Here is a 15047-nt window from a genome sequence, read left to right as displayed (position 1 = left end):
CAAGTTGCACTTCTTTAAAAGGGCCATAAAATAAAGCTGTTGCAAATATGTTTAAAAGTTATTGTCGCCCCCACCCAAAACACAAAATACTTTCAAAATTGAGCCGAAAAAAAAATTGCTGCAGTCCAGCAAAAATTATGCGATGGATGTCATCTGTGGCCAAGCTTCAATCAACAACTTTTATGTTTTCTGTAACTATAAAAGCATTTTGATTCATAATTAACTTAAACTATTTGATTTTTTAAACAAATTTCATGTGTTCTGCAATAAATTGAACAAATTGGTACTGCAAGGAATCTGTTTAAAAATGTTTGATCGGAAAACGAGATTTCAAAGATTTCGTTCAACTTTTTACTATCAGTAATTCTCTAAGTTATGGCTAATCCATTTTCTATTTAATATTGAAATGAAATTTTGTCCATTTTGTTGGGCTTTTGATCACAACTAACAAAACAAGATTTTTTGATTTTTGAAATGTTTTGTTATATTTCAGGAGACTATAAAGGCATCTTTTGCGCTGACTTTTTGAACAAAAAAATAGTGATTTTTAAGAAATAATAGATATTATTTTTTTTTTAATTGGAAATAAAACCAATGCGTTTCGTTTTGATTTTCAATTTAAAAAAAAAATTAACCATCAAGAATTTGTTTCCTCCATCCAGTGTTGCAAATGAGTGATAAAAAAGCTATCAATTGTTTATCTCTGCACCAAAAACATCCGAGAATATAGCGACCGTCACTATAGCTTGTGAGATCTCTTCTTGTGTCTCGTGATTTCCAGCGATGGCATTCTCTCTCTATCACTCCTTCCCTTTTCATCGACTCTGCCCTCTCACCGCTGAGTCTCTCAATCTCTCCGAAAACTGCAATGAAAAAACGCGAGATGGCGATTAGGAGCCGACCACGCATGACGTCCCGTTAAACTGCGTTTGCGAAAATTGTTTTGTGGCGGATTTTCCAAAATACGTATTTTTTGATTTTCTAGATTTTTTGATATATTTTAGGGGACAAAAATCCGCATCTTTTGAGCCATATAGAAACATAGTAAAAAAATCTGCCTCCGAGTTATGTTTTTTTTAAATAGTGATTTTTGGAAAAAATCAAAGTTTCATGCAAAAAAAAGTTTGACATTATTTTTTAATGCAAAATTGAATTTGGGTAATTCTCTACCAGCTCACACGAAATCTGGAAAAGTTGCCTCGACCCCTCTTCGATTTGCGTGAAACTTTGTCCTAAGGGGTAACTTTTGTCCCTGATCACGAATCCGAGGTCCGTTTTTTGATATCTCGTGACGGAGGGGCGGTACGACCCCTTCCATTTTCGAACATGCGAAAAAAGAGGTGTTTTTCAATAATTTGCAGCCTGAAACGGTGATGAGATAGAAATTTGGTGTCAAAGGGACTTTTATGTAAAATTAGACGCCCGATTTGATGGCATACTCAGAATTCCGATAAAACGTATTTTTCATTGAAAAAAAAAACACTAAAAAAGTTTTAAAAATTCTCCCATTTTCCGTTACTCGACTATAAAAAAATTTGGAACATGTCATTTTATGGGAAATTTAATGTACTTTTCGAATCTACATTGACCCAGAAGGGTCATTTTTTCATTTAGAACAAAATTTTTCATTTTTAAATTTCGTGTTTTTTCTAACTTTGCAGGGTTATTTTTTAGAGTGTAACAATGTTCTACAAAGTTGTAGAGCAGACAATTTCAAAAAAATTGATACATAGACATAAGGGGTTTGCTTATAAACATGACGAGTTATCGCGATTTTACGAAAAAAAAGTTTGGATTTTGATTTTTTTAATTCAAGACTAGTATTTGCTGAGATATGGGCATTACAAAATGGTGGGTTGTTTTGGTGAGATTAAGAAAACATAAATTTTCGTGTTTCTTTTTCTTAAAGCGGCTCTATCTCAGCAACCCGAGGTCCAATCTTTAATGCCTCTTAGACAATTTTATATCAAATTTTCTGAACTTTTCAAAAAAAAAAAATATTTATAAGAAACGGTCACTTATGGTCACTATTTTTAAAAATTGAGAAACTGCAAATATTTCGCTAAAATCAAACTTTCGGTGGCTATATCTTGAAAACAGAGCCCTTTATCAAAAAATCTGTAAAGTACTTTTCGATTGCAAATTCAATTTTGCATTTAAAAGTAATGTCTAACTTTTTTGCATGAAACTTCGATTTTTTTTCCAAAAATCACTGTTTTTTTCAAAAATTCATAACTCGGCGGCAGATTTTTTGACCATGTTTCTCTTTGACTCAAAAGTTGCGGATTTTTGTCCCCTAAAACATATCAAAAAATCTCGAAAATCAAAAAATACGTTTTTTGGGAAATAAAGTTTTAGTAAAAAAAAGTTGATTTAAAAAATCTGAAATTTTTTTTCCGTGTACTTATTTTTTTCTCAAAACACAACTTTGCGGAAGACACCAAATTGATCAGAAAATGCACTCAAAAGTTACAGCTGTTTGAATATTTACATATCATTTTTGTATGGACAGCAGCCAAAATTGTATGGAGACTTGTATGGGTGAACCAATGACGCAAAATAGCTTATTTGGTCAAAGGGAAGGCCCCCACAAAGTTTAAGTCAAATAAAAAAATACAAAAAAATGATCGAAATCGGCCGATTTCGTAGAGAGTTGCACAAAATATGTGATGCAAAAAAATCTATTTATCTTTTACAAAACAAATTTACTTGCAATATCTCTTCGCTCGATTGAATTCCTGTTTTGACAGTTTGTTTGAAACCCGAAGAATTGTAGACATCTCCGGAGTAAATAATTAAGCCGGAAATATTAAATAAATCATTGTGACTAGCATTCGTTCCAAAAACAATGTGTTTTTTATGCAATTTCATGAAAAAATACGTAGCATAAATTTTTCAGTCTTTTTTTGATGAATAATACATATGTTTTGATTCTCAAAAACGCATTGAACCCAAAAATAGTCTTAAAATGCTAGTTTTTGTGTTACGTAATATTTGAATGAACCCTTAAACAAGTTAAAACGAAAATTTGAGAAGAGATCATTCGCGTTGTGAGTTGGCCTGATTAATTTCTACAGTTTGTCATTATCACACCTACTGCTACTGAAAAACTCTCTTCTGTTCCCTCACTCTCATACTCGACAAGTTCCGCGTTGGTAAATGTTTAACATCGTTCCTCTCTCGAATAGACTCGTACCATAAGTATCCAGGTTTTTAAGCGAAAATGGCGTTCGAAAGGTGAACGCCCGAAATGTCAAAATCACGCAGTGACACCACCAACATTACGAAAAAAGGGTACCATGGCATGACAGCCACATTTTTTTTCTAATGTTGGCGCTACTGCACGATTTTGACATTTCGGACGTTCACCATTCGAACGCCATCTTCGCTTAAAAACCTCGATTGCATCGCTGTGTAAAGCGATTGACCAAGTCGCTGGAAGCTTGCGAATCATAGTAGCTCACGAATGGTCGCGCGCTTCAATCGGCAAAAATGTCATCGGCGACTTGCGAGTGATTTCGGTTCTTTGACCTGAAATACAGGTCCCTTGATTGGGACAATAAGATAAAAAAGTTGAGGATGCACTATATTACATAATTGCAAGGAAAAACATGAGTTATTTCTATTAAAAATATTAAAAGTTTTATTTGCTTTAAAATAATAGTTCGAAACCAAATCTGATTGTGTTGCACTTAATTTTCATTGCTTACACTTACAAATAACACATATCATTATTTTATGTTATATATAATAAGTTAAATTTGCTTTTTTTATATTTCAATGAGTTAACCCTTGTGTTCCTTCGCGTGAGTCTCACTAACAAACCCCAAACTCTAACACAAACACAAACAACCGCACACACTTATCATTGTTTCTTTCTTCCCTTCTTTTTGTTTTTTCTTCCCGTTTATTTAGCTGTTGGCGCTTTGCAAAAACTAGGCAAACTGTCCCGCTCGGGCACCGTAGAAAGTTTGAGCTACTAGAGAGTGAGCGTTGAGCGCTTGCGCGAGTATGTGTGCGGAGCTTTGAATGTATGCGCAAGAGTTAAACACAATCCGACAAAGTCAACACGCACAATTTTGATCAGCGATTTTCGATTTCCGGTTGGCTTTTAGCAGAAAAAAAATGCAATCACACCAACGCACCGTAAACTATGAAGGAAACAAAAAGCACGAATCCAAAGATTTCCCCAGTGGAAAGCTTCCTCCTCCTAATTGGTTCCGCGGAGACGATCGACGATGAAAAATTCACTCAAAATTGGAAAAAATAGAAGCCGCCAAAGTGCCATTTTGTTCTTCCGGAAACTTTAGATTTTTTTTTAGTGAGACGAGAGAGTGATTGCGCGCTGTGTTTGGTTCTGTGAAGCTTTTTTTGTGAGAACGTACGAGAAATGCCAGAAAAAAGCTTCCTCTGCATTACCGCCGTAATTGTGAACGAACCCCGATAGCTGATTATTCCAAATATCCCAGCAGATTAAGCAGTTGAATATTGTAGTGAAAGAGCTAATAAATGTATATTTACCAAACCCTCCTTCCTTACCATCACCACCAATTGAGACATTCATATATTGCATTAACGGTAGGCATTTAGAGCATTGTTTATGTTTGGTTTCTGTCAATCTTAAAATACAAAACATTAGATTTCAAAATCCAGAACAAACTGTGTGCATAACTAGTAGTGAATTCCCTTCTCCACTTAGTGCCTTTTAATTTATAAATCTTTCATTTCTCCAACCAAACCAAAAACCAAATTTCTCACAACTTTTGCTGAACTTATCATTTCATGCAGTTTCCAGAAAGATCGTCGAGAAAAAGGAGTAGGACCACACCTACACACATAACACCATATCTGCATATTCTTGCTGTACTCTCACTTTTTGTATTATTTAAGCTTTTATCAGTTAGAAGTTAAGTTGGTAGGAGCAAATGTCAAAAAAAAGTCAACAATAGTAGTGTTAGTGAGTTATTATGATTTCCATTACCAAAAGAGTGAACGAAGGAGTGTTTTGTTTTAATTTGTATCTATTTTAAGTTTATGTTATTATTTAAGCAATTATCGATTCACAAAGTCTCAGACGAGATGGGAACGAGTTGATGCCGAAGCAAGAAAATTGTATTTTGTTCTGTTTACCAAACACACACACACATTACACACATAAAACGTAGCGTAAATATTTTTTAGTTTTCAACATAATGTTTGTCAAATGAACGAAATGAAATGAAATAAATAAATAAGCTTATACACAATACACACGGCGATGCTTTTTGATTAGTTGGAATTGGATGTTGTTATATTTTGTTTTTCCTTAGCTTGATGACATTCTGTTTTGTTTTGCCGATAAATAATTTTTATTCCTCAAAATTTCACGCGGTGAGCAGTGCTTATGCTTTCTGATTTTATTTAGAAGTTTTTTTTTCCTCTATCAAGTTTAAACTACAACAGAGTTATTATACGTTAAATACCCTCAAAAGTTATTGAACCAAACAAAATACGTAATCGTCACAAAAAATATGAGAAGTTATCACGTTTTTAAGTTTTAATCCGTAACCTCTGGTTGATATCGAGATGAAGGGATAAAAAACGAAAAATTCAAAATTTTGTAGCAAAATCTGGCGTTTTTTTTTTTTGAAAAGGTCCAATAAACCAATTTTTCAGTTTTTGCTGTTTGGGTTTTTTTCAATTCTCCTGTCTCAAGGCGGCTTCAAAAACACCCAAAAAGCTAAAACTGGAAATTTGGTTTATTGGACCTTTTCAAAAAAAAAAAACTCAGAAATGTTTTTGAAAATGTCATATGAGCAACTCTCTACGAAATCGGCCGATTTCGACCATTTTTTTTTGTATTTTTTTATTTGACTCAAACTTTGTGGGGGCCTTCCCCATGACCAAATAAGCTATTTTGCGTCATTGGTTCACCCTCCATACAATTTTGGCTGCTGTCCATACAAAAATGGTATGTAAATATTCAAACAGCTGTAACTTTTGAGTGAATTTTCTGATCAATTTGGTGTCTTCGGCAAAGTTGTAGGTATTGTTGAGGACTTTTGAGAAAAAAAAATAGGTACACGGAAAAAAAATTGCAGATTTTTTTATCAACTTTTTTTTCACTAAAACTCAATTTCCCAAAATACGTATTTTTTGATTTTCGAGATTTTTTGATATGTTTTAGGGGACAAAAATCCGCAACTTTTGAGCCATAGAGAAACATGGTCAAAAAATCTGCCGCCCACCTTTTTCTAATGACGATATCTCAGCAATTAATGGTCCGATTCTCAATGTTAATACATAAAACATTCGTGAAATTTTCCGATCTCTTCGAAAAAAATAATTTTTTTTCCGTATACACCAAATTGATCGGAAAATTTACTCAAAAGTTACAGCTGTTTGAATGTTTACATACCAGTTTTGTATGGACAGCAGCCAAAATTGTATGGAGACTTGTATGGGTGAACCAATGACACAAAATAGCATATTTGGTCGTAGGGAAGACCCCCACAAAGTTTGAGCCAAATCAAAAAATACAAATAAAATCCATTTCCGGTTTTGGTAGAGAATTGCTCATGTATAAAAATCAATAGAATTTTTAAGCGAATCCATTTTAAAATTACTAACTTTTCATCATCTTAACACCGTGCTAAAAAGTTCATTATAGCACATATTTTATAGCTAAAAAGTTCAGTGTTTTAGCACTTGAATCGAAATGTAACGGGTTATTCTCCACCAACTCACACGAAATTGGATAAAAAATGCCCTGACACCCCCCGCAAGAAACCACGTGGTTTATGGATGGTCCCTTAGGTTTTATTCGGCATTAATACATTATTTGATAAAAAAAAGCTAAAAACAAGAAAATGCGCTTGAAAACCACTAGTCTTGGCGGTCTCTATGTCAAGTTTTGTTCTTTAACCTAAACGTTCAAAAAATTGATTGGCAGCCAAATTTAAATATATGAATTTTGAAAAAATTGCTCTAAATTTACGAAGGAGGACGGCCCTTAACATTGGAATAATTTCTGGCAACATTGAATGAATGCTGATATTTGAAGAAAATATTATGCGAATTATTTTCTACATTCTGATTGATTGATTGATAAAGGAGATTATTGCTTTATTTAATCGGGCAAGAGGATTTAATTTTTTTCTTTTTCAAAATCTCGTTGGCTATTTATTTTATTTTGGTAAAATTTTTCAAGTTACGCAATTCAAAATGCTCAACTTTATATTATATTGTACAATGAAAAGTTTTTTTTTAATTTTGTTTAGAAGATCATTCACTTTTGGATTTTCAAAGAAATCTTGGAAACTGAAAAATATGAGTTTGAAAACTTTTTAAGTGGTGTTCAAATATGGTCTTCAATGTCTTTCTATACACCCAAAGCTGGGCAGCGCTAGTCCGAGAGAATAATGGCCTCGAGACGAGAGAATAGTGATACCATTTACGGACACAGAGAACACAGCTCGAGATGAGCGAAAGAATAATTCTCTCGAGGTTCATTTGAAAAAAAAAATCATCTTTCAAAACAAAATACCAAAAGTTACGAGAATCGAACCAGAGAACTTTGACATACTAACCCAATGACTTAACTGCCTCGGCCACCACAGCTTGATGATCAAGGAGTGGCCAGATGTCGATGTATGCCACTTGTTGGAGATTTATAGTTTCAATTGACGAATGAACTCATTAGTTATGGTGGTGTGAGTTGGTAGCATTATTCTCTCGATTTTGGCGCTGAGCCCTTAATAAATTTTGAGGGAACGATTCTCTCGACTCGGAATTATGGGTGTACTATCGATGCCCATGAAATTCGACGATTTAGTTTTCAAGAAGTCGGAAAATAGCCCCTCTTTAACCTGCAATTTTTTATGCTAAAGTACATAAAAAACACACGTTCGGATAATTTTGGGATTATTTCGTTCGTTTGCTCTTTTTAGTGAATCGGCTCTGTTAGTGGCTCGCTCTTTTTCTGCCCACCTCTATAGTCGTGGGTGACCTTGAAAAGCCATGCACAACGCGACCAACTTTTTCAATTTTTTTTGTTTTTTTTTTTTTGTAAAATCGCATCAATTTGGAATGGTTACAAGAAAAGTACAAAGTCCTACCAAATGTGTCAAGATTTTTTTACAGTTGAGTAACGAAAAATGGCAACATTTTTGGAACTATTTTTGTATTTTTGTGTAATTCTGAGTACGCCATCAAATCGGGCGTTTAATTTTATGTTAAAGTCCCTTTGACACAAAATTTCCAGATACCCACCATTTCAAAAATGGAAGGGGTCGTACCGTTCATCCGTAACGCGATATCGAAAAATGAAGCTTGAATTCGTGACCATGGACAAAAGTTACCCCTTAAAACAATGTTTCATGCAATACGAAGAGGGTCGGAGTAACTGCTGTGTGAGTTTTCGGAGAATTACCCATACAATATTTTATTGATATGTATATTATGAACATAAAAAAAATAAAACAGTCTTTGGACTTTATTAAAAATTTAAGATGCGGTAAATTTTATAACAATATTTTGATTTGATGTAGCTCAGGTTAAGGTAAGTTGAACCACACAGAAGAATCAACTATTTGCATATTCTTATAATCCCATCGATTAGCATAAAAGATAAGCATTATTAAACCATTTAATAACATAATACTTCCATCAACCCTCCAGCAGTTTAAGTATTGTCGCATATTGTCGAACCCCCGGTATCGCAAGCGTTCAGAGATTTATAATTGAATTGTTGCTATCAGATTAAATCGAGTCGAACCGCCGTCAACCATCGTTATCAACACAATTTCCCCACATCGTACCATCATCACCCCCATCATCATCTCTCTTCATCATCTACATCATCGCCCCTCGTGAGTGGTCACCACCAGCAAGGATTGTAATTATCACTGATCATCCATTTCCATCACCACTCCATTCAAGCATCAATTAAGTATTAAATTTGAAGCTTATTTTACGTTGTTTTGAGTTTGTCCACCTTCCAAACAGTTTGGCTTGTAATTTTCCTTCTCTTACACTGTTTTTTACACTTTTGTATGATTTTTGTTATAATTAAATAAATAAACAAAAAAACTTTCAAACTCACCTAGCCGGGATGATCGATCGGAGCCATGCTAAGCAAAAAACAAAATCTCGCGAAAATATTCATTGATTCGTGATTGGTTGATTCGTACCATCGTTTATTTTCGCCAACTGTTTCTTACTTTTTTTTCACTTCAACAGGACAGTTCACTAGGAAATCACATTTTGTATTATTGGATTTATTGTTGATGCACGGAGAAAAAAGAGTTCCCAAAATTGTGAACATGCGTTCATGAAAATGGGAAACACGAACAAAGTTTTCAAATTGCATGGTACGTTTTTCTCCGTGTAGGCAGACAAATTTTAAAAGCAGAAAGAAATAATATTTTAAAATCTGCCTCTTAAGATTATCTTAAAACTATTAAATAGTATCCGGTATCATTAATTACATGCCAGTGTTAATTCATTAATTACTTCAATATCAAATTACTTACAATAAATAATATTTACCCCACAAATGAATGGGAAACGTTCTTGAAACAAATGTCATATAAAAAAATACTTAAGTTAAACGTAGTTAACATTAAATTTAAATAATTTGAATATTTGTCTAGGAATAAATTATTACCAAATATAAAAAAATATTTGTAAAGATTAAGCCCATGGAGTCTGGCCGAAGAAAAAGAGAAGTGCATTAGAAGTCACTGAATTGCGAAAGAAGCAATAATTTATCAATAAAGTAAAATTCTGATATTTAAAATTAAGATGATTGTGATTAAATACTCAATAATACCAATCAACAAAATTTCTGTGCAAACTTTTTTATGTGAATGAATGTATGGTGGTTATGGTGACAAGAAAAAAAAATAGAATTTTGGAAAATCGTAAGAAATACCCCCTGGTCCGATTCCTTAGGTATCAATAGGTAACTGTGAAAATTTTGAGCCAAATCGGATAAGGGTCGCTTTTTATCTTTGAAGTTTGTATGGGAAAATTAAAAAAATGTATAAGAAAAAGCAAATATTTAAAATTTCGCCAAAAAGTTGCGTTAAATGTGTTGTCAAGTTTAAAATTCTTTTGTAAAATTGTATGGCAAACAGCTTTATCCAAGACCGCAAAACGATCCGAGTTAACCCAGACGAGTTGTTAACGATTTAAAGAAGACGTGTTTGTATGAAAAGATTTATTCCGCCCACTTCGACGATTAAAATCGACCCATAACCCTTAACCGATTTCACTCAAAATTTTCATGGTTACATATTTTTGCCCAAGGAATCGAATCAGGGGGTATCTCTGATGTCGTTTTTTTATTGACACCTTAATGTATATGGCAAAAAAAATCTGAATAAATATAGATTTAAAAAATCGTTTTTAAATATATCTTTTTCGAAATTTGCAAACATATTGTATGCAACCCGTAGCGAAACAAGATTTATTTTTGCAGTTTGTTGCATAAACCACTATTATGACGTTTGCCAACACCAGATTCCAATCAGATCGTTAGTAATTTTTTAAGTTGTTTGTATAGATTTTTTTCAGTTTTCAGGCCTACTTTTCAAAATATGGATGCAAAAAGTTTAACATATAACAAGTAACTATCTTCGGATAGGCTAACCACGAAATTTCATTCTCTTTTAATTGATGAGTATGACTTCTAAACTACTCTAAAAATATTTAGAATTTTTAAAACCAAGGTTGCGGAAATATTAAAAAAAAAAATTTTCTAATTAATCAACTTTTATCAACTTTCAATCAAACCAAACAATAGAGAAGTACGAAAATTTTATCAGAACTGAAAATTATTTGGTTAAAATTTGGTTATTTTTTTTTTAAATTCCAAAAAAGTGTCCACGTGGTTTGTGGATGGTCTCGTACCGATCTACCTAAAAGACTTTGAAAATGTAATAGGTGAAAATCTGCTAGGATCAATAAACATGGAAATTTGTAATAAATAAAAACATATTGTGACATCCTAGTGAACTGCTCTACATTCTCGTTTTCTGTCCTAACACCAGTTTCGGTTCGATTTCTTTGATTTTTGGTTCTGTAAAACAAAACTAACGCGCTCCATTTTAGCTCGAACGTTGTGCCATCTATCGGCTACTGGCTTAACTGTCAATTAAAATAATATCAAACAAAGCTGAACAGTATTGCAAAATTTTCAAATTTGTATCAGAGAACAAAACAAAAATCTATTCAATTCACAGTTTGAATGCGAACTGCGCGTTCGCGCGGCGGAATCAAATTAATTAAATGTAATCAGTGTATATTTTCTACCAAATCCAGAGAAAATATAAAAATCGACAAATTATCCGACTAGCTCATTTGCGAACCATCATCCCATCAAAGACACGCACCTCGCTTTATTCAGCTACAGCTATTAACCGTACTAATGGTGTCGAGGCAGCACCAACATTTTCACCGCATGCTAAAAACCATACTACAACAACTAACTACAACATCAACAACGTCAACAACAACAACGTCAACAACAATCAAGAGTTCGACAAGCTGAACGGAAACGGAGCCGGAAGTGGCGGTGGTGGTGGTGGAGGCGGAGGTTGCGTTGTCAGCGGAGCAGCAACATCGGACAACGGTAATCTGCCGGTGAGTGCGACGACCGGGGCCGCCATCCGGATAACCGAGAATCCGCTGCCCGAGAACGTGGCGTGCTAGAAACGATACATATCGGGTCCGGACGACGACGACGGGGGTCACGCCGGCCGTGTTGTTGTCCGCCGGAAGAAGAAGCAATGTAACGAGGAAGAAGACGAGGAGGTGTGGACGAACCGTCGCTATCGGGTAGAGAAAGTGCTGTTGAATGCTATATTTTCGATACAAATTTAAGAGTGAAGAGAAAGGAATTTCTAGAAGAGATCATGCTAACTGAAAAAATAAAGTTCAAGACAAGCTACGAACATTCGACCAGCCTAATCGAATTCATCGTGAGCGCTAGTATGATGTTGTCGCTAGTCGACGCTAGAGCGCGCGTCGTCGTGCACAGGAAAATTGAGCTACTTGTAGTCGAATGGTGGAGCCACGTGGTTGTGGTGGCTCGTAGCATGCTTTGAACTGTGTTTCATCAAATCGCAGCAATAAAAAGGAACTGGAAGCTGCTTATTTTCCCCCTATTTGACTGTAGAATGACGGTAAAGTGACTGGCAAAGAATTGGAAACAACTGTTTATTTACGTTTGTTTCAAAACAATTAACACAATTGTATGATTTTTGGAGTCTATTAACTTTTTTTAATTTGATAAATACTTTTATTTCAGAATGTACTCCAATATTTATTTAAACAAAATACTGTAAATCCATGTGGAAATAATTGAACAGTTCTTGTGTAAATATTTTCTTTAACGGTACACATCAACCAGAGCTTTTCTTTTGTTTTTTTTTTTTTATTTTAGTATCTTCAAAACTACGGGAACTATCGATATAATGTTTTTTCGTCCCCTAAATTACTGTCTTCAAAGTTATTTACAACAAAGTCTGACTTTTTTTACAATCAGATTCATGCAAGATTAGGTCCGTAAGATAGACAAATTTGGAATAAAAATACATCAACTTCCTTGGTTGTTGTGCACCCTTAAGCAACAGCTTTGGAAATTTTGACGTTTTCATTTACAATTATTGATTGATGAAAAATCTTGGAGATGCAATAATACAGAATATTTATTTTAATAAAATCAGATTTGACAATTTTTACGAAGACTTTTTGAAATAGTTGTTTATGAAACATTCAACAGTAAAATAGGACAAATTACCCTATTTTGGACCCAACCAGCAGAATATTACTGTGATTTCATCATTTTCTGAACTTTTTCTAGTGATTGTTCGTACACGCAAAATGCGACACTCGTTGCGGTATGAAGAAAGCCAAATATTGTAAATCTAAAATTCTCATGGAAGATTTATACGTGATGAATTTATATGGAAAAACACATTTTTTCTGAAAATCGGCATTTTCACCGATACAATATTTTGGGTGAAACGCAAGTTTCTTCGTTCAAATCTCCCATGGATATTTTCGATTTATTATGTTTTGCTTCTGTCATACCGTGTCGTTAGACGGTGCGTCAAATGACATATGTGGAGTTTTTTTAAGTTCCAATAAACCAAATTTTCAGTTTTTGCTATTTGGGTGTTTTTTAATACACCCTAATCAAGGCGGTTTCAAAAACACCCAAAAAAACAAAAAAAAATATGGAAATTTGGTTTATTGGACCTTCTTAAAAAAAACTCCAGATATATAGATTACTCTTTCTGAACAACCAATGCGCCATGTGTACATTGGATCTTTTGAAAGAATGAGCTAAATACAGTAGTTGCTCGGTAGCTGGGCGTTGTATAACTGGGCTGCTTTTTAACTGAGCGCTCGATAACAGTTAAAAAGCAGACAAAAGTAAAAAAAACTAAACAAACCGAATTGACCGAGGGGTTAATGGATGCAAAAGCTTGTTCAATAATGAAAAAAACACTTTTTTCATACTTTTTTTTAAAACATAATTAAAGAAATATTAAAAGCAAGCATTGTAAATAAATTTGAGTAACTTTTATTTTTATATTTTATCCGGAAAATATTATGCACCGGTGGTCTGCTCGTTATTTTTCGTTCAGCCCAGTTAGCGAGCAGCATTCGATTACTGGGCAACGTTCTCAGCCCAGTTACTGAACAAGTACTGTAGACAGCTTTCAAGCCAGAAATTTACCAACACATTCAAGGTATGGTTGCATGGCAACTGAGTGTTTGTTTGCATCAGATTTCCTATCTCTTTCCAACTGATTTTTTTTTTGACTGACTGCTCGATATGCCAGTCAACATTCAATCATTGTTTGCATCAGGACACTGTGACGAGAAGTTCGTCATTTTTGTGATAAATTATGTGTTTTAACTGGGCCCAGAAAGCCTTGTTTTGTTAGGGTTTTTTTATTATTTTTTTTACAAATAGGTACTGAAATGTCATTATTAGAATTTAAGACATTTTTGAAATATTAATTTGACCCAAATTTTGTGAAAATATTAGCATTTTAAAATAAGTTGGAGAATCAATTATTTCACACGGTGTTAGATTTTGGATTCAAAATTGAGTAATCGATACTCCACAATAGGTCCAACTTTTGCACCTATTTATCACTGCTACAAGTTACAAAAACAGTCGATATTCTACAATCATGAGCATAAAATAAGCTACAAAATCAGCCGCAAATGGCATGTTTTGGTTTGATTGTTCTTGAGAACAAGCAAAAATAAGGTGGATCTTTGCAAAGTTGGTCCAAAAAAAGGGACATCTACCCTACCTATCAAAAGGATGTTGGAGCATTCAAAACTGACAATTGCGCTTGTTTATTTGTTGGGAAACAGAAGTTACAGAAATTACAATATAAGGCCATCAACAATAACAAAAATCATTGCACATCTGCACATTGTCGTATCAATGTATGACCTTGAATAAACTAAAAATAGAACACGCAATGTAAAAAAATAACAAACAAGTTTTGTTTGGTTGACCACTCTGTGCATTGTCCCGAAGTTTGGTTAAATTTGGTTGTCGAAGTCTCGAGTCAAAGTTAGTGTCAAACGCATTCTGACCTGAAATCTCTTTGACCAGTTGTCTCACTTACATCAATTTTCAGGGTGTGTCAAGATAGCAATACAAAATTGAATCTTCTTTCATACGAAGAGTGAAAACAATGCACGGAGATTTTTCGGTTTTTTATTGAATATCTCAGGATTGAAATCGAACTTTGGGGATCTGTGAAGATCAGAAGGTGAGGCACTGAGAGCTGCACGAAATGGCGTTCTCAACTCAATTTGGCCAGAAATAGACGTGCGGCAATATACCACTACAACGATGACATGCTCAATTCGAGGAAAAGCAGATTTTTTGGTTCTCCAGAAACAAGTGCACGCAGAAAAATCAACTATACTTCAATTAGTCTAGTTTTATCGACAAAACCATTTCTCTCGCCTGCTTTAATTGAATTTTTATTCACGCATACATTTTGTGGTAAACTTTAATTGTTTGA

The 15047-nt window shown here is 34.1% G+C and overlaps 1 protein-coding gene across 12 annotated transcripts in view; it reads left to right on the top strand.

Moving 5' to 3' along the window:
• Positions 1-13122, top strand: part of LOC6041584 (protein NDRG3) — a 183494-nt gene extending 170372 nt beyond the window's left edge. For 8 of the 12 annotated variants that reach the window (XM_038256113.1, XM_038256106.1, XM_038256110.1 and 5 more), the window contains one exon: positions 11426-13122. In XM_038256113.1, the coding sequence (XP_038112041.1) occupies positions 11426-11694 (269 nt within the window). In that variant the 3' untranslated portion in view covers positions 11695-13122. Of the gene's footprint in view, positions 1-3915; positions 5251-11304 lie in introns of those variants that run through there. The other 4 variants (XM_038256109.1, XM_038256115.1, XM_038256112.1 and 1 more) reach the window with 4 other exon arrangements.
• Positions 13123-15047: the final 1925 nt, after the last annotated feature.

The sequence above is a fragment of the Culex quinquefasciatus genome, chromosome 2, assembly GCF_015732765.1.
Source record: "Culex quinquefasciatus strain JHB chromosome 2, VPISU_Cqui_1.0_pri_paternal, whole genome shotgun sequence".
Classification (NCBI taxonomy): Eukaryota; Metazoa; Arthropoda; class Insecta; order Diptera; family Culicidae; genus Culex; species Culex quinquefasciatus.
The sequence above is the reverse complement of the archived record's forward strand: the minus strand, read 5'-3'. Positions and strand labels throughout refer to the sequence as shown.